At 39.2% G+C, this 26,503-nt stretch overlaps 1 protein-coding gene across 1 annotated transcript in view; it reads right to left on the bottom strand.

The window, feature by feature from the left end:
* Positions 1-4,344: 4,344 nt before the first annotated feature.
* GRPR (gastrin releasing peptide receptor) overlaps positions 4,345-26,503 on the bottom strand; it is a 33,576-nt gene continuing 11,417 nt past the window's right edge. The window contains exons 2-3 of the mRNA XM_069464061.1: positions 7,197-7,548; positions 4,345-5,601 (exon numbers count right to left, since the gene is read on the bottom strand). Coding sequence (XP_069320162.1) covers positions 5,212-5,601; positions 7,197-7,548 — 742 coding nt within the window. The 3' untranslated portion in view covers positions 4,345-5,211. The remainder of the gene's footprint in view (positions 5,602-7,196; positions 7,549-26,503) is intronic.

Below are 26,503 nucleotides of genomic sequence, written 5' to 3' on the forward strand. Positions count from 1 at the left end.
CATGTGACCTTAGAATCATTAAGTAATTTCCCTGAACCATGGCTTCATGTGCCCAGCTCTGCACTTGGCACATCATAAGTGCTTGGCGAAGCTGAGTTCCTTCCTTTCCAGCACTTCCAGAACCACAGGACTCCTTTCAGGTTTGGGACAAATACGATGTGTTTTCTGGCCTGCGTTTTTGCTCCCAAAGATCCCACCCTTCTTTGTCTTAGCCTTCTACTTCATTGTGACATGGAATGTTGTTCCCACTAATATGCCTTTCTTGGGGCAGCCAATAATGACCCTGTTCACTTTCTTGTGGCAAGTTAAACAGAGTCACTTTGGGAGTGACAGAATAGCCTGTAAACTGGAGAAGTGATGATCAGCACTGTTCGTCAATTATCACAGAATAGGCCATGAGAATGAAGCATGGTTAGTTCATGTCAAAACAAAATGAAATCAGATTGAGTTGAACCAGATGAAATCGCCTTTTTGTAGGTCAAAAATGATACAATATCAACAGTTTCATGTTCTGGCCTCATAGTTCCATGGGCTTTTTAATTTAAAGGCAGATGGTCACTGGTAAGTGAATCTAATATTTATAAATTTCCATAGTAAAAGATGTAAAGCAGCTCTTTGGCCAGAAGGAAAGGCCTGGATTAGATGAGGTAATGAGTATTAAAGTGCTTTATAGACCATGAATACTAGGTAAATGCAAAGTATTTTTAAAATTAATCATGGACATGATTCCATGGTAATATTCTAACTCAAAGGCTCTTCTAGCTGGAGTTAATGCTGTCCTCCCCGCCCTCCATCTAACAAAGGGTGTCTTTGACAGTCAAAGTCAAGAGATTGGGGGATATTAAAGTTGTTCTGTGTTTGTGTTTGTGGGGAAGTGTCCAGGAGGGGGCTGGGAGGAGTGACTATCCAGTTACAGAATAAAGTAAAGCTCGTTACTGCTTGGTTTCACATACAAAGCCTGGTCCCATGAGAGTGAAGAATTCCTTTGTTTTCAGATGTCAATCCATTTCATGAATATGTGGCCCAAAATTAGACATATGTGTCAAAATGTGCTCCATCTCTCTCAGAAATCCAGGGCTAATTCTAAGCTACTCTCTAACAACAGCTCCCTCCTGGAGCAGATGTGAAGGGCAACAGTGGCATAAAGTCAGCTTCCTAGGGCAATGGTTTCTAACTGGTTTCTGGGAAAAAGTGACTTAGCTATCTTTTAGTGCACAGAAAAGGATGCCATTCAATGTGTACTTCCCAAACAAAGCTAATCTCTATTACCAGAAACCATTTGATGTGTGAAGAGACAAACCAATAACCAACTGCTACTTTTAGCATAAATGAAGACCTTATGACTCAAGTATGCTTGTGTGCTACAGTCAAGTTCATTTGCTTCTGTTCAATGTGCATTTTCATTACAAGATGAGCTTGGTTCATTTGCAGCAGTCTCGAAACAGTTTATTTACCTAAGCGTTCTCCATCCTCCAAGACGAAGCCGAATTGTTTGTGAGGCAAGGAGGGAAACCTAAGGCTTGTTAATGAGGCAGAAGGCAGGTTCAGTGGGGGAGTGAGAGCAGCCAGAAGAACGGGGTTTAGCCATCCACATTTATGGGGAATCATCAAATGAACAATAGGGAGGGGCCTTGTCTGCACTAAGCAGGGAGGATCATCTCACTTAAGAATATCACTCCCAGTAGGAGCTGCACCTTCTCTGCCAGCAGCGCCTTTGGTGGGAAGACTGTTTTGTTTATTGCTTAATCTATCACTGCTGAGCTGCCTGCCTCAGGGAGGCTCAATTTAAGATAGATTGAAAGGTGGTGTCTGTCAATTGAATAAACACAGATGGTTTTCCAGGGCAAAAATTGATTTTTTTTCTCGCCAAAGACATAAGCACTAAACATGATTCTCTTTGGAAGCCAGGTGTGAAATGTCTCAGCTCTAGTCCCTGCCACACTCTGTCCTGGTATAGAGGAGATACCACGTGGGGGCTTGGGTCTCTCTCATGTGATTTTAGGTTCTTGAGGTGGAATAAAAATTTGACTACCCTAGAGAAGGGCCCAGCTAAGTCCTTTCCAGTAAGAAGGTCTGAGTCAACCCTTTAGTTGATTGACTGAATAGTTTAACCTGTTCTTGGTCACTGGCCAGCAAAGGCTTTCTCCCAACCTTTCATTCAAGAGTTTCAAAGAAGTAATAAGATTTGCTTAACGAGACACAGCTACACCTAGACCTTTGTCTCCTCACTCTTTGTCCAGAAGGTAGGAAGGAGACCACATACAATCTATGCTGTGATGTTAACTGACATAAAGATGAGTCCTGCTCCTAAAATGTCTTTGGAAGCAGGTGGATCAAGGGTGCTTGAACGAGTCATGCAGGTACCCAGAATGCTATACATGTTAGCAACTAACTTGGCATGGAGTCATTTATATTTAAGGGTTTTGAAGAAAGCCAAGGGCAAAATTGTGGAATAGTAGTTCAAGATAACAGGTGCGTGGAGTTTGAAGAAGGATGAATAGGAAGAGTATAATGAGGAGATTGAGCAATATGTTTTCTTATGTCTCTTTCAGCTCTAACTCTAAAACATAGCAAATTCATGGAACATCATTCATGCAAACTATTCCAAGAAACCTCTGGAAGCAATAGAATGGACTGTACCCTTTCATACGGCAAATGTGAACATAAGTATAGAATAGTGGTTGAAGGATTTCCAAGGGGTTGTTGTTGCAAGGGTAGCAGAAGTGGGGTAGGGGTGAGCAAGTGGGCTACAGGAATGCTGTAGAGAGAATGGGAAACAATGAAGAGACTCAGGGAATTCTAGTGATAAACGGGACCTTAGCTCCATCTTCTCAGTCTAGAGATGAAAAAATGAATCTAGAGAAGGGAAATTGATAACCAAAGTCACATAGCTAGAGGCAGAGTTGGGTTGTCGAGCTAGAAATTTTGGTTCTTTCCGCTACACTATCTGTCTTGCTTTTTAACACATTAACTGCCATATGAGTTGTGTTTAACTCACACTAATTTTGAGCCCCAGGGCCTTGTGAAGCATATGTAACTCACATGTCTCTTTATGTTGGGAGCCACGTGAACTATTTTTCAAGTTGCATATAGCTCATGCACAGGAAACAATAAAAAATAAATTTTTCAATAAATTAGAAAGGATCGTTTTGTTTTGAAAGTTTTTTATTCTATTTTTGTAATAAAACATGGCGGCCCCAAGGAAAAAAATTTTTTTTCTAATGTGGCAGTCAATGTGTTAAACTGGGCAATGTTGGCTGGGAGCAGTGGCTCACACCTGCAATCCTAGCACTCTGGGAGGCCCAGGTGGGAAGATCGCTTGAGGTCAGGAGTTTGAGACCAGCCTGAGCCAGAGGATACCCCCGTCTCTACCAAAAATATAAAGAATTAGCCAGGTGTGGTAGTGTATGCCTGTAGTCCCAGCTACTCGGGAGGCTGAGGCAGGAGGATCACTTAAGCCCAGGAGTTTGAGGTTGCAGTGAGTTATGATGATGCCACTGCACTCTAGCCAGGGTGACAGAGCGAGACTCCATCTTAAAAAAATAAAATAGAAAATAAAATAAACTGTGCAATGTAATTACAGACTACCAGGAAAGCAGGTGCATCCAGTACATAAGAGCATGAAGCAAGCAGAAGAGGTTTCCCTCCAGCTAAAACAATTATAAACACAGATCTTTACAATTGTCTTGGTTCTAACTGCTAAAGCTCTGCACAGTGAACATTCCTCATACCAAGAGACAAAAAGCTTTTCATATGTGTCATGCGGATAAAAAGAGCCAACTGTTTCTGTCTCACCTGGCTAGAGAAAACTTGAGCTAAAATTGCCTTAGGATGTAAGCAATGCACATTAGGGCACATTTACAGAATTTGGATTTATCTGAAAGTGGTTTAACATGTTTGCAACTGGCCTATCTTTGAGTCAACAAAAAACTGGATTCAGGGTTTCTAAAGGAAGGTAGTCAAATCTTTTTAGAGCCAATTATACTCTCTTGGAAAAAGAAAAAGATTTCAGTCCAGTCTTTTTCTGCATATGGGCTCTTTCATAAATACTGTTCTCAAGTAGAAATAAATCTGTAGTTGTTTTTCAATCAGTTCTTAAAGTTAAGACCCCTGCAACTTTCTTATATATATTAAGACAGAAATACGTACTACTGAAATTTTGTTCATTTCCTTCCACAAACTTTAGGAGAAACATACATTAAATATAAACATATTTCTATTTCCTCTCAGATATTATCCCTTCTTTTTTATGTTGAAATTACTGCTTCAATGTAGCGAAGACAGTTAAATCTAAGTAAATATACTTGGCTCAAAACCTGCATACCAAGAATAAATAACATACTTTATGCATGTATAAATATCTGATAAATTGACAGCATGATCCTTTTTTCCTCCCAGTGGATTTCTCTTCTATGGTGGAAGAGCAACCTGGGTGGTTTAAATCGAGTAAATAAGACTTCCATTGAGCGAGAATTCAGAGCATAAGATATTCCTCCACAGCCACACATGGATCTTTATATATGTGTCAATGCGTTTGGTTGTAGTTTTGCCTTAAAGTTATGTATTGAGTGTTTCTCCTATGTCCTCAGTAACATCTTTTTTTTTTTTTAAATCAATGTTTAGGGAATTGTTTTATATTAAACTGGCTTCTAGTGTTACCAGTTTGGAGACTGTCCCTCATGCATGGAGCTTTTTCATACGGTTGACTTTTCATTTTAGGAATGTAAATAAAAGCTGTTCCTTGGTTCTTGTATTACAGATATTCCTGAAAAGGGTTTTTTTTTAAGTCATATTTTTAAAGCACTAGCATCTGCTTAAAGAAAGGACAAGGCGAAGCCTTTCACAAAGTCCACATTCAATGTATGATTTCTCTGTTATGTAAATCTGGTTGTTCATATAGTTTTTATGACTTAATTGGCCACAACTGTGTATCAGGGCTTGATGCTTAAAATAATAATTTCCTACTTGTTCCCTTTTCTAAAAGCTGTACATCAGAAAAAGCATTCACAAGTTGAAATGGAAAACATTAGCCTGGTGGCTGACTTTGAAACATAGTAGTGATCCATTTGGGTCTCTCCCCACCCACCTACACCACTCTCACGAATTCTGAAGGGTCTTTGGAGGGCACAGAGAAGACAACAGATGTTAGGGTTCCTGACCAACCATAAAGCAAAACCAAGAGTCTCTAGGGGGACAAAGTCAAGGGTCAGTCTAGACATACCCCTCATTACAGATATTCCCATTGATGAGGCTAAAGGTGGCCACTGACGGGTTGGTACTCTTGAAGGAGGTCATGCAGGTGGTACTTCTTCCAGTGCTGTGAGACCGGGTGATCAGGCCAGGCCGGCAACAGAGGAGCTGGGTATTGAACTGTTTCCTGAAACTCTTGCTCAGCAGGTAGAGGGCAAAGGGATTCACACAGGAGTTGGTGAAGGCCAGGAGGCGGGCACAGATGCTGGTGACAAAGTGGAGCATGGAGGTGTCTACCTCGGAGTAGTGGTAGGAGCGGTACAGGTAGATGACGTGGTTGGGGAGCCAGCAGAAGGCAAAGAGGCCCACAAACACCAGCACTGTCTTGGCAAGTCGCTTCCGGGATTCAATCTAAGGAGAGAGTCACATGGAGAGAGACAGAGAGACCAAGGGACAGTGTCAGAGGAACGCAGAGACACAAAGATTCAGTCAGACAGACAGACAGACAGACAGAGGAAAACAATTAGGGAAACAGATGGGCTCACAAAGCCACAGAAAAAGAGTTCAATGGAAGAGGCCAAGAGAGAATCAGATAAAATGAGAAAAAAGCAATAGAGACAGACAAAGAAAAAACAAGTCAGAAACACAGAGATGGACAAGTCAGGAAGCAGAAACACAAGAGGTAGGATAGAGTTAGAACACACCACTGAGAACAGATCTTTAAACACAGTTGATTACATGTTTGAATGGATTGCACAGTGACATTCTAGTAGGTGCCCTCTTTTTCCTCAGGAGAACATTGGTGCAGTCTATTAGCCATACAACTTCATGTCTTTCTTTGCTCCACAGTTAATACTTTCTTATTCTTATTCCTTCTGATGCTCAAAAAAAGCAGCCAGCTTTATTCTTCCTCATTGATCAAACCAAGATAACCCTTTATGATTATGATTATGATTATGATTTTTAATCTCAACTTATTTCTGGGCTATACTATACAGGAACGGTCTTAAACAAAAAGGTCTGAGCATCTCCTTTTGCTCCCAACTCCCTCTGCTACCTCAAGGGGAAACAGGTTTTTCATTAAAGAGTTTGGAGTGTAATGGATGTTTGCTACTGAGAGGTCTTTCAAGTAGGGAGATGGTTTCAACTGAGAACTGCCACTTTTCCCCATAAAGGGTGAGGCCTCCAAGTGGGTCAGCTATACATTTCAACAGGATAGGGAATCTTTCTGCTTTTCCGTCATAAATGCCACATAATCTACATCTGGGCTAGAAGGCAAGAAGATCTGACAAGAAAGAGCAAGCCAGAGCCCTTGGTTTCCACCATTCACACCTCAAGGATGAAATTATGGGAGGCTATAGAGGATGTGGGAGGAGTCTGACCATATGGGGGGCATCCTACATGCTGGGCACTATGGAGCCTACGTATGCTCTCTCTCTTATAATCCTCCAATGAGTAGCCTTACAATATAAGGATTATTAGTCTATATCACAGATAAGGAAATTGAGACTCAGAGAAAACAAGTAAGTCATGAAGCCTGGATTTGAGCCCAAATCAGTGTAAGCCTATACTAATCAAACTACTTCTTTTTCTTCAGTTGACCTAATTTTCCTGCCTTCTTTGCTTTGTCTCTACATGGTAACCCTAGCCAAACAATGTGACTGGAGTTTAAAGAAGTTACATCCCATGAGCCTCAACATTTAATTATTTTTTAAAAAACCTTTTCAGATATTTCTCAAAAAGAAACACACTTCGAATCTCTCTGGTTCTCAACACCTCCCTAACTTAGGTCTTTAACAAGAGAGCAAGATTATAAAGAACACCCAAATTCCTGGGCTTCTGTGGCTAGGAGTTTCCATTTAGCATCTGGCCACAGATCACTCACCTCCTCTAATTGCAGAATCAAATGACATGGCCACATAAATACTGTACTTGTCAGTGGAGTCCCAAAGAAATGCAAGGGACCAAATCCTCAAGGAGGAAATGAATCAGTCCTGAGCACCCACCTGCTTCTTGACATGTATGTTCCCTTCCACAGGAAGATTGTAAGCACTTTGGATCAGATTTTTGGCAATGAAATAATAGTAGACGGATATGATTGACAGTGGGATGATGTAGAAGACCAGAAAAGAAGCCATGGAGTGGATTTTGGGGTGCAGCTCATTAGAGTGTGGGTATGGAGCACAGCTAACGAAGGTCCGGTTGGTGCTTTCCTCGTGGAAGGGATGGAGGTCAGAAAATACGGCCTCTGGGATGGCCAGCAACATGGAGATGATCCAGATCAAGGCGGCTTTAAGGCAGATCTTCATCAGAGCATGAGAGGCCTGGATATCCATTGGCCGGACAATGGCTTTGTACCTGGGACAGGAAAGAGGGAGCCCCATCAGTTTCCTAATATTATTCTGAATGCCAGGGCCAGGACTAGGGTGAGGCAAGTAAGGCACCTGGGGTGCAATATTTAAGGAGGTACTCACTCTCAGGCTCATGGTGGTGTCAACATTGAGCTCAAACGACCCTGACAGTGAGTGACTCCTTAACTTTGCACCCTAAGCCACCCTGCTTCCCTCACCCTAACTCAGCCCTGAAGAATGCCTTCCCCTGTCTCCAGAAGTATCATTCTGCCCATGTTCTCTTCATTTACTCTTAATTTAGAGCTGATTTTTAAAAAAAAAAGTTGTTATTTTTTAAATTGACAAATAAAAATGGGGTATATTGTGTACAACATGATGTTTTGAAATATGTATACACTGTGGAATGGGTAGATCAAGCTAATTAGCATATGCATTAGCTCACATACTTAACATTTTTTGTGGTAAGAACACTTAAAATCAACTCTTCTATTGATTTTCAAGAATACAATATGCTGTTATTAACTATAGTCACCATGTTGTACAATTCACACTCTCTTGATTTTAAAAATACCTCTCAGAAAAGCTGAAGCTCCTTTCATTTTTCTTCTTAAATCATAGAAATTAATAACAAAGCATGTTGTTTAAACAAGGACACAGGGACAAGGAGGTGGGCATTTTTTTTTTTTTTTTTGGCAAGCCCTTCATTTTGAGTATTCAAATACAGTTCAGGGAACTTTAAGTCATTGAGTGTTTTAAATATTCCTCTTCTCCCTTTCAAAGGATACAAAATGAATGGTCCACTGAGAAAGTTATACCTGGGAGGGTCCCTGCAATTGTCAAATTGATCTTTTCCCTTGCCCTCCCATTCTCTTTCAGCCTTATCTTTTCTTGAAGTATTTAGGTCCTTCCTGGTTTGTGAGCTATTTGTTCCCCTGTCTTGGGTTGAGTGCTCTGGGAGGCAGAACCTGAGACAAAGTAAGGCGTATAAAAGTTTCAGTGCAGAGAGTAATACCTGTGAAAGGAAAAACGGGAGGAAGCCGTATTGGGCAGAGGGAGCTGTCAGATCTTAATGTAGACCTGACAAGGTCTACACCAGCAAGGATAGCTAACCATCCTGCTATGCCTGGAACTTTTCCAGTTTTAGAACTGCAAGTCTTACATCCTGGGAAAACCCTCAGTCCTAGCAAACTGGGACACCTACACCAGCCCAGTGGGAAGCTCATGAGCAAAGACTGCCCAGTGGAGGAATTTTGTTTTGGTTCAAAATGGCCAGGGCTTTGTATAATCACCTTACTTAGTCATTGGCTGGGGCCACCCCAAGAAGAGTGCGATCTCAGTCGTTACCTGGCTCAGTCACTGGGTAGGAACTAGCCAAGAGAGCATGACCACAGCTTGAAAGCTGAAGTGGACCCTAAAGGAGCTGATGGCTGGAGGCTTCAGCTAACCACACTCTCTGCAACTAGGAGAGTCTCTTCTTCAACGGAGGTCTGAGCAGCACATCTCCATGTCTGCCACACTCTCCATACAATGCCTAGCACAGTAGGCCACAAGACAAGGGCAAGATCATCTTGTGTGCACTTGTCTGAGAATCCGCTAGAGAGTGAGCCTCTGGTGGGCAAAGACTATCTTTTTTTACGTCTTGGCATCTGCCAGTACTGTGATTTGCACACATTCCACAAAGGTTTGTTCAATTGAATATGAGCTGCTATAGTGTGGAAGTTGATATGAGTTGGGACCAACTACATGTGATAGTGTTCATTGCTGAAAATTCTGTGTTTTAACTGGCTTATACCTATGATACTCTTTTATATCACGACTTCAGTGAGAGGGAAAGCTTATTTCTACTTGTTTTCATGTTGATTAGACCTCTATTGAGTTACTGCTCTAAGCTGCACCCTGACTCCTCACTCACTTTCCTCCTCCCACCAGGTAAAAGGGAGCAAGTTATTAAGTGGTGAGTTTGGGAAAAAGAACCTGGCTTGTGCGTTGGGCTCTGGAAAGCCTATGGTTGTCCAACTGTCCCTGTCTGGAGGAATGGCATGTCTAATACAGGAGATGAGAGAGTGTCTGCAAGTTCATTATTGCTGTAGACCTAAGTCATATCCCCCAAACAGCTTTATCAGACATAGAAGCAATAATTTTTATCATCGTCTGTCTGATTTCTTTATCTAGCTCTCTGTTCCCAGCTCAGGTAGGGAAGGGAGGGCTATTATTTATTGGACACCCTCACACCCCAACACTCTAGAACAGTCCTGCTCCAGTGGATCTGGGTTTGCTTTCATTTTAAACAATTACAAAAACATACAAAAATTTGAAAGAAAGTTGTATTTTCCTGTGGTATCTTCTTTATTCAGTAGCCACTTCAAACATTTTTATTCCTAGTTTCTAATGTAGGCAAGAAATTCATGTCTTCAATTAAAAGTATGTGAATATCTTTAGCCAAATATATAAATGACTAAAGATATCTCTAATAAACTTTTTAGAGATGAAATGATAACTATGACTTCTATCTCCATTTTCTAACAGATAGCAGTGATAATTACCATTAACTCTCTAAGTAATGGTGATGCGCTCAGTCAGATACCAGGGTGAATGGCTCACCTCCTTCTCTCTTGGAAATCTTGTGTTCCTAGGTACAAAATGCTATGGGAACTATTGAGCTGCTATTTCAAATTCACAACTTTTGAAACAAAATGTTGTATAAAAACATTTCTTTTATAGTTTTGCCAGAAAAATAATGTGAATCTAAATCTAATTAAGCCTCTAAATTTATGTACCAGTTTTCAGGAAAAATGGGGATACAAGAATCTGCTAAATCATACTATAAGAATACAATCAAATTCCAAATTGGAAAATTCTACAAGAATGATGACCCCATTTTTTCAACAAACACATGGCATAGAAAAGCAGGGAGGGGCTGGGTGTGGGGGATCACACCTGTAATTCCAGCACTTTGGGAGGATCACTTGAGGCCAGGAGTTCAAGACCAGTCTGGACAACATAACAAGACCCCACCTCTGCAAAAAATTTTGAAAATAAGCTGGTGTGGTCATGCGTGCCTATAGTCCCAGCTACTCAGGAGGCTGAGAGGCAGGAGTATCACTTGAGCTCAGGAGTTCAAAGCTGCAGTGAGCTATGATTGTGCCATGCCACTGCATTCCAGCTGGGTAATAACAGAGTGATACTCTGTCTCTAAAAACAACAACAAAAAAAGGCAAGGAGACACATTACAGATTTACTGAAATGTGTAAGACATGTCAACCAAATGCAATGTGTGGACTCCTTTTGGATTTTGATTCAAACCAAACAACTGTAAGAAGATATTTTTGAGACTATTGAAGAAAATCAAACATAAATGTAGCACTGGTGATATCAAGGAATTGTTTTCAGTGTATTGAATATGATAATGGTATTGTGGTTATGTGTTTCCTAAAAGACCTTGTTTATTAAAGATACATGCTAAAATATTTACCAGTGAAATCACATAATATCTAGATTTGCTTTAAAATATTGACATTTTCATATATCACTTATACAATTAAATATAAATAAAATGCATTGCAAACAATTTTCTGTTATGGAATATTCATAACATATCAAGGAAATGAAAGAAATCCCATTTACTAAGCTCTTGCCTTGTGCCAAGCAGAGAAGGGCGTCTACACATTCTCATTTATGTTCTAGACAACCCCAAAAAGTAGTTGTTATTATCCCGTTTCTACAGGTGAGAAATTGAAGCTCAGATAGTTTAAGAGGTTGTGCAGTCAACATTCAATTTAGAACCAGTGATTTTCAGAACACCATGGTTCTTTCAGAAGAAAGCTTTGAGTAAATCCTTCCTAGAGGCAGAAAACAGACCAAACATTTCTCAAATGTACATAGAGAATACCAAATATTCCCTGCAAGTCTGATGGTTCTGTATAACATAAAATGTATCAGTCTATTTCCTCTTCTAGCTTAGAGTGTTCTGCCCAGAGCTCTCAGTTCAGGGAGACACCAATGAGTGGTTCCTGTTTAGGAGTGATGGCTGGTTGAACTGGAGTGGATACCTGATCTACACCAGCCAATGACCTGCCTGGCTAGATACTAAACAATCTCTTTTTCTCTTAAACATTTAACCTGAAAAATAGAGAGAATGTAGGTAGTCAATGATAGATGCTGGAAATAAAAATTTTGATGTCAAGGAAAAGATCAGGGCAGCTATGTTTTAACCATGTACAAGATGAATAAGAAAAGTAGATGGGATTGAGAGAAAAAGAATGAATGAGACAGACATAAGAGGAGAAGTTGAGATGATGTGGCCAAGAACTACTTTTGAATGTACAAGAAATCTCCCATTATAATCTTGCAATACTCCCATTCTCTTTTCACTTGAGTTAGAGTGGCTTCTGTTCTTTGCCAACAAAAGAGCCTTATCTAGAACAATTAAGATATGATGGCCATTTAAAGTCATCACCAGATTTATTTCCAGGATCATTTTGCATAGATCCCCCACTTGCATAGATCATGCCCTCTGAAAGAATGAGCTGTCAACTTTAATAGTACTCAAGAGACAGAGTAGTCTACATCCCATTCCTAAACTCTGCATTTCTTTCCTGCTTCCATCCTTTCTTCATGCCCAATCTCAGAGTCTACATTCATCTAAATTCAGTCCTTCCAAATTTCAGTGTAAATATCATCTTGAAGCTTTTGCTGACCAATCCAGGCCTTAATGATTTCCATCCTTTCTCCCTACCTGTCTGACTTTTATGACAGGATTATCAACTCCTCTCATTTTCTGCTTACTATGCACTATTTTGGATTGTTTGCTAGCTTTCTATGGGTAGGAAAGTCTTTTCTACCTGACTTTTCCTTGAATTTCCTGAGGTCAGAAGCTTACATCTTCTCCTCTTCTCTTCTTTCTGTATCACTAAATATGCTCCAGGTCCCTTGCTCTGCAAATCACTTATTTCAAAGTAGGGACTCAGCAAATACTTGCCAATTAATTGATGATTAATATGTGACTTGCAGATATGTCCCTTATTTCCAACTTCCCACAAATGAGAGAGAGAAGATTCACTTTTATACACTAGTCAGTAAGAATCATTTTTCTATAGACTGACAAATTCACTCCTCTGATAATAAGGGGCTCAAGACAATTGTTTCTCACTTCAGAAAACAGCTGTGCTTCATTTTTCTTATGCAAACATTGGAAAGGTCAAGAAACTTTCTCTGTAATAAGATTAATGTGTTAAATAGATTCTTGGCAAGTAGAAGTAGCTGGCTCCCACACTCAGGGTTGGAAACCTTTACCCATGGAAAGGTATGTCTTTTATTTAAATATGGGCAGTTTATTTATTTTTAAGGATCCAGCATTTCAGTCCTTATTTGTCCATAATTACCTACTGAAGTACGTAGTAATTGTTGAACTACAATATTTTTAAAACTCTATTATAATCCAAATGTATACTATGTGGGGAAGACTGAGGTAAAGAAAACTAAATGAAGTGAATGGTCTCTGGGGTAACTGACACATTGCCTGATTTAAATTAGAATCCTGCCTAATAAGATTTGACAAAACTATTGAACATCAGTTTTATTTTCTCCTGAGAATAGCACCAAGAATTTCTCTAAAGAAATGTAAGGCAATTATTAGCTGGCTTGTAAAATGACTATAACCCAGAGCAATGGATCTTTTCTCTCTTCGAGCTACTACTCTGCAAATGGAGAACTTACTGGTCCTTGGTGCCCATCCAACTATTATCTTTAAGTATGTAACTGATTGCAGTCCTACTTTTCTGTTTTCTTTTGGCTAAATAATTCCAATGTTCCTTTTCACCTCCTCTTAATATACTCTAGTTTCCTCTGGGCTCCAACATGGATCTGGGATCAGAAAGATCTGGTTCCTAATGGTGAGTCTATCGATTAGTCTATGGTCTTGGATAAATCATGGACTCCACATTTCAGTATTCTTATCCCTGAACAAGACACAATTCTTTCTTGACAAGGAGCTAGTGAGGATCTGCCAACAAAATTGCTAGAAAGAACCCTATAGGTACTAGGTATTACATTTTCCATGACTTTAAGAACTGAGGCACTAGACTGAGTGAATACACAGAACTCACATCCCACTTCACTATTCCACCCTCCACAGGGGACTTGTAACTCCTAATCTCGAACTCCTGACCTTGAGTGATCCCCCCGCCTCGGCCTCCCAGAGTGCTAGGATTACAGGCGTGAGCCACCGCGCCCGGCCTGTAACTCCTAATCTCAAGCTTTTGGGGACACTATGAAAGAAAGGAGTGGGTGTATGTATGTGTCTGTGCACGCACGTGTGTGTATTTTTCTTTATCCAATCATCCATTGTTGGACACTTAGGTTGATTCCATATCTTTGCTATTGTGAATAGAGCTGCAATAAACTTACAAGTGCAGATATATCTTTTTGATATAGTGATTTCTTTTCCTTTGGGTAGATACCCAGTAGTGGGATTGCTGGATCAAATGGTAGTTTTACTTTTAGTTCTTTGAGAAATCTCCTTACTGTTTTCCATAGAGGTTGTACTAATTTATATTTCCATCAACAGTGTATAAGCATTCTCTTTTGTCCACATCCTCACCAACATCTGTCATTTTTTGGCCTTTTAATGATAGCTATTCTGACTGGTGTAAGATGGTATTTCATTGTGGTTTCATTTTGCATTTCTCTGATGATTAGTGATGTTGAGCATTTTTCATATACTTGGCCATCTGTATGTTTTCTTTTGAAAAATGTCTGTTCATGTCCTTTGCCTAATTTTTAATGGGGTTATTTGGATTTCTGTTGTTGTTGTTGTTGAATTCTTTGCGTTCCTTGTAGATTCTGGATATTAGTCCTTTGTCAGGTGCATAGTTTACAAACATTTCCTCTCATTCTGTATGTTGTCTGTTCACTCTGTTGATTATTTCTTTTGCTGTGCAGAAGATCCTTAGTTTAATTAAGTCTCATTTGTCTATTTTTGCTTTTGGTGCATTTACTTTTAAAGTCTTAGTCATGAATTCTTTGCCTAGGTCAATATCCAGAAGAGTTTTTCCTAGGTTTTCTTCTAGAATGTTTATAGTTTCAGGTTTTACATGTAAGTCTATAATCCATCTTGAGTTAATTTTTGTATATGGTGAGAGATAGTGGTACAGTTTCATTCTTTTGCATATGGCTATCTATTTTCTCCAGTACCATTTTTTGAAGAGGGTGTCCTTTCCCCAGTGTATACTTTTTTTTTTTTTTTGGTCTGCTTTGTAGAAGATCAGTTGGTGGTAGGTATGTGGCTTTATTTCTAGGTTCTCTATTCTGCTTTATTGGTCTGTGTGTCTATTTTTACACCACTACCATGTTGTTGTGGTTACTATAGCCTGGTAGAATAATTTGAAGTCAGGTAATATGATGCCTCCAGCTTTGTTCTTTTTGTGTAGGATTGCTTTGGCTATTTGGGCTCTTCTTTGGTTCCACATGAATTTTAGGATAATATTTGCTAATTCTGTGAAAAATGACATTGATATTTTGATAGGAATTGCACTGAATCTGTGGATCACTTTGGGCAGTATGGTCATTTTAACAATATTGATTCTTCCAATCCATGAGCATGGAGCAGCGCATTGGTGGTTCAGTGGCAGAATTCTTGCCTCCCAATCCATGAGCATGGGATGTTTTCCCATTTGTTTGTGTCATCTACAATTTCTTTCTTCAGTGTTTTATAGTTTTCCTTGTAGAGCTCTTTCACCTCTTTGGTTAAAGGTATTCCTAAGTATCTTTTTTTTGTAGCTATTGTAAATGGGATTGACTTCTTGATTTTGTTCACAGTTTGATAATTATTGGTGTATAGAAATGCTAATAATTTTTGTATGTTGATTTAGTATCCTGAAACTTTACTGAATTCATTTATCAAATCTAGGAGTCTTTTGGCAGAGTCTTTAGAGTTTTCTAGGTATAAGATCATATTATCAGCAAACAGAGATGATTTGACTTCCTCTTTTCCAGTTTGGATACCTTTTATTTCTTTCTTTTACCTGATCACTCTGGCTAGGACTTCTAGTACTATGCTGAATGGGAGTGCTAAAAGTGGGCATCCTTGTCTTGTTCGAGTTCTTAGGAGGAATAATTTCAATTTTTCCTCATTCATTATGATGTTGGCTGTGGGTTTGTCAAATTATTTTGAGGTTTGTTCCTTCTATGCCTAGTTTATTGAGAGTTTTTATCATGAAGTATGCTGAATTTTATCAAAAGCTTTTTATGCATCTATTGAGATGATCATATGGTTTTTGTTTTTAATTCTGTTTATGTGAGGAATCATGTTTATTGATTTGCATATGTTGAACCATCCTTGCATTCCTGGAATAAAACCCACTTGATTGTGGTTTATTATCTTTTTGATGTGCTGCTGGATTCAATTTGCTAGTATTTTTGTTGAGGATTTTTGCATGTGTTCCTAAGGGATATTGGTTTGTAGTTTTCTTCTTTTGTTGTATCCTTTCCTGGCTTTAGTATTAGGATGATCCTGGCTTATAGAATGAATTAGAGAGAAGTGCCTCCTCCTCGGTTTTTTGGAACAGTTCCAGTAAGATTGGTACCAGTTCTTTGCACATCTGGTAGAATTCAGCTGTGAATCCATCTAGTCCTGGGCCTTTTCTTCGTGGGATATTTTTTACTGATTTGAACCACTGATTCAATCCCATTATTCATTATTGGTTTGTTCAAGATTTCTATTTCTTCCTGGTTTCATCTGGGGAGGTTGTATGTTTCCAGGAATTTATCCACTTTCTCTAGGTTTTCCAGTTTGTGAGCATATAGTTGCTCATAGTAGTCTCTGATGATCTTTTGTATTTCTGTGGTATCAGTTATAACATCTCCATTTTCATTTTTGATTGTGTTTATTTGAATCTTCTGTGTCCTTTTCTTGGATACTTTAGCTAGCAGTCTATTGATTTTTCTTTCAAAGAACAAACATTTCATTTTGTTGATCCTGTGTATTTTTTTGGTATCAATTCATTTAGTTCTGCTTTGATTTTTGTTATTTCTTTTCTTCTGCTAGTTTTGGGTTTGGTTTTTTCTTGTTTTTCTAGTTCCTTCAGGTACATAATTAGGAGCTTCCTATGAGCCTCAAATCCAGGGCAAGGACATCCTTCATTGCATGTCTATAGTACACGTTGAATTAAATTGGTGTTCCTCCTTTACTGAGGGCATACCACTCAGTAAAAAGAAATTGAATATACACCTACATTGCGTGTATGTTAATGTATAAATTACATATATATACTACTGTACTAATTAGGGACAATGATATTAAGGAATTATTGTTAATTTCATTTGATGTGATTATGGCATTGGATTATGTAGGAGAACATTCTTGTTCTTACTAACTATATACTGAAATACTTAGGGTGAAAGGTGAGAATGTTTGTGCCTTACTTTCCGAAGCTCAACAAAACGAAACATAACAAACATACATACACACACACACACACACACACACACAGAAAGAGAGAGAGAAAAAAATCCAGCAAATGATAATTGTTGAATGTGGGTGAGTATTATATGGGAGTTTATAAACAAGTTGGGGAGAAAACATACACTAAAATATAGAATTTTAAAACATGAGCTAACAGTGAAATAAAAATTCTAAAATACTATGTTATATATTTTATTCTGCTTTATTAACAGTAAGTTCTTTGCCATCAGAAAAACTTTATAAAAACACATTATAATTATAATATGTTGAATGTATCATATCTGATTAGAGCCTATACCAGGAACCAGGGAAGTACTTCCTTCATTATATTCATATTATACTTTGGGGCTTGCAATTTTAATATCATCTACAATCTGTGGAGTTTTGGTCTGTTTTGTCTCAGCAGGGATATTTGTAAGCCACTTGCCCATTTGAGGAGGTTAGTTGAATTAAAACTCAACCATACACAAGCACACATAAATCTGTAATGCCTTGCCATAAGCTGCAAGTGCAGAGAAGAGTAAAGGTGCTCTTGTTGAGCCTTCTACATGATAAGATGCCCACTCCTGCTGCCTGAGCTACACATGATAAGGAATCCTCTGATGTGGAGTCAGTGAGGGAGTGAGCCTCAATTTGGATACTACTACATATTACTAATGTTTAATTCATCCTTATATTTAAATAAGAATCAATATAAATAGAGGTTTTGGTACTTTTCTCCCTTACTTGTTAGAGCAGGTCGCACCTCTCCAGGAGCATGTGAATTCTACTTCGGAGTTCATTGTCCCAGAGGACACTTTGCAGAAAATTTGACTAAGGCTTCAGGGAGTTTTCTAGTGGTATGCAGCAGAGATCTTCCTGCCTCAGAAGGAAGCAAGCTTTAAACTCAGGCAAAGGAATTAGATCATGATCCATGTCACAAAGTGTAATAACACTTTTCTTTTTATTTTTCTCATTTTCTTCAGAGAGATCAAGAAAGAGATCACGGATACAGGAAGGACCGCCCCTCAGTAAAAATTTGAAGTTATCTCTTTGGGAGTGACAATTTCCTCTCCATCATGTCCTCTGCATATAGGCACCCACTGTCCTCCTGAGAGCAAACCCTGCTTTGTGGAGGGGAGCAGATATCAGTCATTGCTCTGTAGTGTGGATTGAAGTCAGTGTGATCACCTTCATGTATATAAAGTGCTACCTTTGATCATGGAAGGAAGGCTCTGTTTCCTGACAAAGGAATTTTTTTTTATTCCTCCCCCAAGTGGAGAACACATTTGTGGGACAAGGGCTGCAAGCAGCCACACTTCTACATATTCACATTTTTCCAAAGTCTCACTTTGCAGATATCATGTGGGAATTTCTTTCTTACATAGATTACAGGGGAATATGACCATTCTGTACCTGGGTTTCAACTAGATAGATCCTATTAACAATAACAGCCACCACCACCATAATAGTTAAAACTTATTGGATACTTACTATGGATCATGTAACTATGCTATGAGCTTTGTTTAAATTATCACTTTTTATCCTTGCAACAATCCTATGTAGCAGGTACTAATATTATTGCATCAGAGACAGAAATTGAGCCCATGCAGGCTGTCCCATAAGCCTATCACCAGGCCATACAGCTTTCTATCATGATGGTCCTGTGGTTGACCAGGCAACCTGGGCTTTCTGATATTTGGAATTAAGGGAGAAAACCAATAAAATCATCAGGTTTTTAGTTTTGTTTTCTATCTACTCTAGCTATGGTGAAAGCAGTGTTCCTAGACATAAAATTCCTGTTCTTCCCTGAGTCTGCTATACTGAATCTGCTACATTTTTCACCCCCATATACACACCCTGCAGTTCCCTGGTGGCCTGAGGCCTAGAGTAGGCTCTGGGATCTTTTATATATTTAGAAGGCTCAGGGGGCCAAAAAGGGCCATCTGAGTGAGACTTGGGAGCCAAGGTGAAAAATGGCATCATTGAAGGACTAGAAACCACAGGCTGAAATGAGACTAGAGCCACTGACATTGGGAAGGTTTCAAAAGTAAAGGTCTTGATCCTGGGACATGAGGGATGTAGAAGCTTAGGGATAAAATGGAAAGAGAGATGCAGTCAGTTGCTGGACATCTTATGGTACTTTCACATAAGGAATTGGGCAACTACTGATCCTTGGGCCAAAAATGAGTTTCAGCAGGGTGATCCAATTTCCAAGCTCAATGCTAATTCCGTAAGGGAGCCTGTCAAAAGGGTATACACAAGATGAAATATTACAGTTGCCAGTGGATATGTTTAAAATGACAAAGGAAAGTAGTAACCCAGTTAAATTTCAGTAGGTGCACAAACATCCTGGCACAAGTTGTTCATAGGCCGTTCCCAAAAAATGTTATGGAGGGAAGAACATATATTTAAAACTCGTTAGACTTTTTCAGCAATTTATGAGCCAAAAAGTTTGAAGAATATTTATAAATCCCATTTGCAAACTAGTTAGACACGACCTGCAATTATTCTACTGCATAGCATAGAAGATACACAGAGAAGTGGGGAAAATCACAAAGACAAATGGAAGGTATAATAGACTCTGGGTTGTAAATTGTCTTCATAAATTGTCATTCACACCCAAACAGACTCTGAGGCAAGGATTTAGGTGCAAGTAGTTCATCTGAGAGGTGATTCCAAGAAGCACAGGAAGGGAGTGGAGAAGTGAGACAGGAAAGGAATGGAAGCCAATAAAGGACACCACTGTGGGCAACTGGAGCACATTATTGCTGGGGACCCCTGGGAGACCACAATGAGTCCATTCCAGAGCTGTGCCACCAAAGGATGAGAAGGTTGTGGTGTTTACCTACCAACTCTCCTCCCTCTTTGGCTGAGAATTGTTCTGTGGTGTTAATTCTGGGGCATTGTATCCTACCTTAAACCTTCCCTTGGCCAGAGATCACCCTTGGACAGAGAAACACAGGAAGCCCAGGTCCATAAGTGACCTCCAGGATGCACCAGGGGATATGGATGCCACCACTGTGTACATTCTTCTGATCCAGTCAGTTTATCAAATATATGTATGTATATGTAATGAAATATCAGAGACAATTTCCAGTTTTTAAAGATATTTCAAATTGACGATAAAAATAGAATTTCCAAATTATCTCAATAAAATGCATTTTTTTTCCCAGAATAAGAGCGATTAAAGCTCAAAAGTACTGTCATGGCATATGAGTCATTGTGTCTAATTATAGAAATTTAACAGCACGTTTATATAAATGTTTATTTATATTTAAATAAACATTTGTGAGAGGTTTCATAAATGGTGAAATGATGACTCAACTTTGTAGCTTCTTGGGTCCCCTGGCGCAGGAGGTTGACCCCAGTAGTGTTGGGGAGGCATCGCCATGTGGAGAAGGGGCCCAAGACAGGGAGAGAGGGCCTGGATGAAGACTGGGAGCCCTGTGTTCTACTCCCACTTCCATAATTAGCTATTTTTGTGAAAGCATGTTGTCTCAGTTTCTTTTTATTTTTTGTTATTTAACAAAAACTTACCTACCACTTAACTGTGTGCCTGGCATAGTTCTCAACACTTTTCAAGAATTAGAGGAAACTTTCCCTCCAGTCCTCCCTAATAGTACTAGAAGGTAGGTGTTACTACTGCCATCCTTCTTTTTTCCCCATAGATGAAGAAACTAAGTAAGGCACAGAGAGGTTAGATAACTTGTGCAAGGTCACACACCTAGCAAGTGGCCGAGCTGGGATTTGAACAGGGGTCATTTGGCTCCTGAGTCCAGGCTTTAAACCATGAGATTTTTTTTTTTTAAATTTTATTTGAGACAGAGTCTCACTCTGTTGCCCGGGCTAGAGTGCTGTGGCATCAGCCTAACTCACAGCAACCTCAAACTCCTGGGCTCAAGTGATACTCCTGCTGCAGCCTCTCGAGTAGCTGGGACTACAGACATGCGCCACCATACCCGGCTCATTTTTCTATATATATATTTTTAGCTGTCCATATGATTTCTTTCTATTTTTGGTAGAGACGGGGTCTCGCTCTTGCTCAGGTTGGTCTCAAACTCCTGAGCTGAAACAGTCCAACCTCCTTGGCCTCCCAGAGTGCTAGGATTACAGGCGTGAGCCACCGCGCCCGGCCAAAACCATGAGATTTTAATGCCTCCATTTTCTTCATCTGTGAAACAGAACTAATGATACCAACCTTACTTACTATGATGAGGAGCTAAATGAGATGTTTCAAAAGCACTTTGAAAAATAGAAAGCACTATTTAAATAAAAAGTTATTGTTACGTTTCCTGAAAAGGAAAGACAGTCCTCTAGAATCTCAACTTGTCAAGATTTCCACAACAACCTCTCTGCTCCATTATGAACATAAGTAGCAGTCATGCTAATGGTACACTCACTCTTTTGACTAGGAATTCTAACACTTTATAAAGCAGTCAACATTTCATCATACAAAAATTACAACAGTCCTCTGATATATTAAAAGTAGATACTCTATCCCTGTTTTAAATATTAGGAAACTGAAGCTTATAGAGTAATTTGCTAAAAGTCACATAGCTGGCAATTGGAAGGACCAGGGCTCAAACTCAGATGTCTCTTCAAATTCAATGCTTTTGAATTTATCCCCACTATGAATAGTGCTCAATTAAATGTGACCCCCCAAAATTAAAAACAAAACAAAAGAAATCAAACAAAGAAAAATGAAATAAAAAAAGAAAGAAGGGAGTTGGTGTTTAATGGGCATAGAGCTTCAGTTTGGGAAGATGAAAAAAGTTCTGGAGATGGACGGTGGTGATGGTTGCACAACACTGTGAATATACTTAATGCCACTGAACTGTACACTTAAAAATGGTTAAAATGGTAAATTTTGTTATGTATATTTTACCACAATAAAATTTTAAAAAGAAAGAAAAAAGAGCAAGGAAGGAAGGGAAGAAAGAAGAAATAGCTTGTAAGCAAGCTTGTCATCATACAACTTTAGGGGTATCTAAAGAACCAACTGAAATAGTTGCTTTGAGTCAGCAAAAATATCAACAAGGAAGATGGATGAGAGGCAGTTAGCTAATTTGAAGGACTTTTTCAGTTAAAAAAAGTTATTATAAAAGGACAAAGAGCTCATTGTAAAAATTTAGACAGTAAAGAATTCTAAAAACAAGAAAAAAATCATCTGTAAGTCTTGCGTGTGATATTTTGACATATTTCTTTCAAATTTTTCCTTTGTCTTTTTTGTACAGAATTGAGAGCATACAATTCTATATCTGTTTATGATCTATAGCATAAGCATCTCCCAGTCTCACACAGATGCCCATGACCTCTCGGGCCAGCAGGCAGTGCTCTGCAGATGGCAGCAAGCCCCTCTGGGCACCATGACCTTTCAGGGAATCCTGGTAGTCACTAGAGGGCAATGTGCCTGCTTTCACAGGTTCTTCCTACAGTCAGCTCCAGTGCAACAAACACGTCATGCTTAAATGAAACAAAGCACACCCCACTCTCCCCAAAGTAACACATCTGGCAATACAAAGCATACCTTAAGCACCTACTTTTGCATGGTCCCATACTATGTACAAAAGAGTTTAAAGAAATATAAGCCCTGAACACTCAGTGACATTTTCACTCATTCCAGCCTGGAAATTAAGAGGGTCAATAGAGCCTGGGTCACAGGACTGTCAATCTCTTAAGAGTAGGGTCTATGGTTTGTAAATTTCCTGCCTACTTTATCGATTGAATACATAAATGACTAAAACTAAAAATCTACAACTATCCATCCAATTTGTCTGGCCCGTAATGGCTTACTTTCAGATAAGGAAATGGGTTCTAGATGCTCCAGATGACCCATCCCTCTCCTGCCATGCTCCTGACCGAACATTCCTCTTAAGCCCTCTTACCTCAAATCACTCTGGACACCATCTTACCAGCCTTTTCCCAAGAGACCTCCTATAGCCAAAACGCTTTCTATTTCTCTAACCATTTCAAGTCTAGAAGGATCGCTGGGGGTAATTGAGGAAGTGATTCTCCCAGAGCCCAATTCCCTTTTTTAACAATTTTAAAGCAACTGGCTCACATGAGCCTGTGACCTTAGAGGCAGCAGCACCGTACATGAGGGTGAAGCATTTAAAGGAAGTGGTGAGAAGCACAGCGCCTGTTTACATCTTCCCCAGTAAACAATAGAACGGGTCCTGCCCTCATGTCCACTATCTAGGGAAGTTGGAATCCAGCTAAACCTTGATTTAAAACCCACTCATTTTCTTTATTTAAACAACTGTTAGCATCACAGAGGACTCAGGACATGCTGGAAAAAACACTAGGCTTAAAGAGTTTGGCTTGACTCTCAATTTTACTGTTTTGTAATCATGTGATATAGAACCCTCTATTCTAAAAACAGGGATAATGATAGGGATTCCTGGTAATCCAGAAAGCCAATGTTCATGATATGACAGTGCCTCATAACCCTAAAGCATCACATAGACGTATGATTCTTATTCATAGTATCTCCTGGGAAGTCTGTCCTGGCTAACCGGATAGGGGTCTTGGATTCCCTGAGGTCTCACTCCATTGAAATAGGAAACTCTCACTGCTAAATAACCACCCTAGAAAACATGCACACTCTATATCATGGACAGTAAACTAAGACCCACTGAGCAAATCTGGTCCTTTGCCTGTTTCTGGATGACCCATGAACTAAGAATAGCCATTTAAAAAAATGGTGATCTAGTATCATTTGTAACAACCTGGATGGAAGTGGAGACCATTCTTCTAAGTGAAGTATCACAAGAATGGAAAAACAAGCACCACATGAACTCAATACTAAATTGGAACTAATCAATCAACACCTATGTGCACATATGGAAATCAAGTAGGTGGGGGGAGGAGGGGATGTGTAAATTCACACCTAATGGGTACAATGCACACTATCCGGGTGAAGGGCACACTTATAACTTTGACTCAAAGTGTATGAAACCAAATTATGTAACCAAAATGTGTGTACCCCCATAATATCCTGAAATAAAAAATAAAAAAGAATAGTTTTTACATTTTAAATGGTTGAGAAATAAATGAAAAGAAGAAGAATATTTTGTGACGTGAAAATTTCATGAAATTCAAATTTCAATGTCCATAAATAAAGCTTTATTGGACCAGAGCCACACCCATTTGTTTATGCATTGTCTGTGGCAGATTTCACCCTACAAAGGCAGAATTGAGTAGTTGCAACAGAGACTGTATGGCTCACAAAACATAAAATGTTTACTATCTGGCCCTTTACAGAAAAAATTTGCCAACTCCTGGCCTATGTGCACCGAATGTGTAAACGTGGCTAATGTTTCTGTTGTTCTCTGCCTGTCCGTACCAAAGCTGCTGGTTCCTTCTTTAAGCATAGGTAAGCCCACCTTCCATCAGGAACAGCACCGCCTGCTAGACTTACTAATTTGTGATAATGAAGATAATAGGTCACTGACCCCTGTCGTTGGTCTTCCAGTACTAAGCACTCATTGCTCAGGATGCTAAGTCAATTTATGAACACATGTAAGTACTAATTTGGCATCTCAGGCTCTGCTTGGCACTATGGATATAAAAGTCTTTGGACACTGGGGATTTAAAATATGGTTGGGGAAGCAAAATATACCCAGGAAAAGCCCTTAACGAACTATACAAGGATAGTTACATGTGCCTTTGTGAAGAATTCTTAGAATAGATGATGCTAGGTTAGCATAGAAAGTGCTGTTATCCTAGTACAGACAAATGCATACATGTCTAATTACAAATCTCTTTTTTACGTAACTATGGAATATAAAACTTAGAGGTCATCAGTGTCATTTACTTTACTTAAAGAAGAGGAAACTGGATCCCAGAGAGGTCCCACAGCCAGTTACCTGAGAACCAAGACTAGACCTGGGTTTCTTGATCCCCAAGTCAGAGGAGATTTTTATATTTGACTGTAGCACTTTAGATTCTTGGGTCTTTTTAAAGCACAAGTAAATAATACATAAAACTAAACATTGACTGCTCTAGTCTTCATCCAGCTGCACATGTATTCCTTAAATCATCATCATTCTAGCCTTCAATTTTACCTCTATTGACAATCTAAGAAATAAATGATGCCAAGTTCTGATTTTTCTGCTCTTCTGTGATGTTTCCAGTTATTTAAAGTGGAAGGGGAGAAGAAAGATAACAGAATTCTTAAAAATGTGTTCTGATCACCATTTGGTTAAAAGGAAACAAGCATTTTTCATATGTCCTCATAGGGTAACTACTGTGATTTTGTTGTTACATAATTTTCTATTGTTTTAAAATTATATTTAAGGTATTTCTCATAAAAGGGGCCAGCTGCTGGTATGAAACTGCCTAACTCAATTAAAAAACAACCACCACCAAAGAAAAAAAAGAAACTTTGAAAAGCTTCAAGTTGACCTGTAATTATTCTATTTATATGTAGACAGCATAAAGAAAGAAGTGAGTCACGTAGACACATTACTGTTACAGTAAGTTCTTCTCATATTGGAAAATAAATTTCTTTATGTGCCACATTTTGTGTTTTTCTCCTGTTTCTTTCCCATGTAACGTTTAGCTATCACCACTGGCCAATTGATCTGAGTACAATACAAAAAAATGAAAAAAGAGAGAGAGAGAGAGAGAGAGAGAGAAGAAAAAGTAATAAAGAAGTGGAGTTTAAAGAAATGTACCTTAGGAACATTCTGGCTTTTTCCTTCCCATGAAATTTCAGCTGTTATCATCACTGCATAACGAAATGTCATCTCTAGCTCCAGCTTATTGGGGGTAAGAGTCCTGGCTTAGTTTAAAGATCCCAGAGGCTTTGATGTACCTAAATGCTTGGCAGTGTCCACTGCTACAGGCATCAGCTGAGATTCCTGACTTACTCACTTTGAGGTTAGCCAGAACTCACTTCTCTGACTCAAAATTGCAGAGATAATTTGAGGCTCCAAATGCTGATCCCACAGGCCAGAATAGGTAGTTCTGAACTCTTCTTTTAAGAAACTGAGATGTGTGTAGTTTTTAGGGCAGCAGATCAGGTCTTTAAGAGAAGTAGCATAGGATGTTCCCCTTTTGATGGCAAACTAGCTTGTTAACTGACCAACAATCCTGAAATGAAGAGTCAGAAAAATCTCTTTGAAAACATCAGAGAAATAACAAGATAATAAGGATTTGAGGAGCCAAAATCCTGGAGAGAAAGGGTGTGCAAAGAGATGAAGCTGTGATTCAGCTCATTTTCCCCTTAAACGCATTTACCAAATTTCAAGTAGCAGCAGAGAAACTGAGAGCTGAGCAGAGCTTCTAGCAGTTTGAAGATGAAGGAGGATAGTAAGTGGAGTCCAGGGACCACTACGGAGACAAGTCTAGCTTAACACCCTAGGCTTTTAGTTGAGATGCCCAAAAGGGTAACCCTAGTGTAAAAGAGAACTAGAAAGAGACCCGCTTTCCCAAAGACCAAAGTCCAGCCTCCAATCTGCTCAATCCTTGATTGGGTCAGATATAATGCCACTTCCTAACTGCCTGTAAGAAGCAA

The sequence above is a fragment of the Eulemur rufifrons genome, chromosome 30 (genome assembly GCF_041146395.1).
Source record: "Eulemur rufifrons isolate Redbay chromosome 30, OSU_ERuf_1, whole genome shotgun sequence".
NCBI lineage: Eukaryota > Metazoa > Chordata > Mammalia > Primates > Lemuridae > Eulemur > Eulemur rufifrons.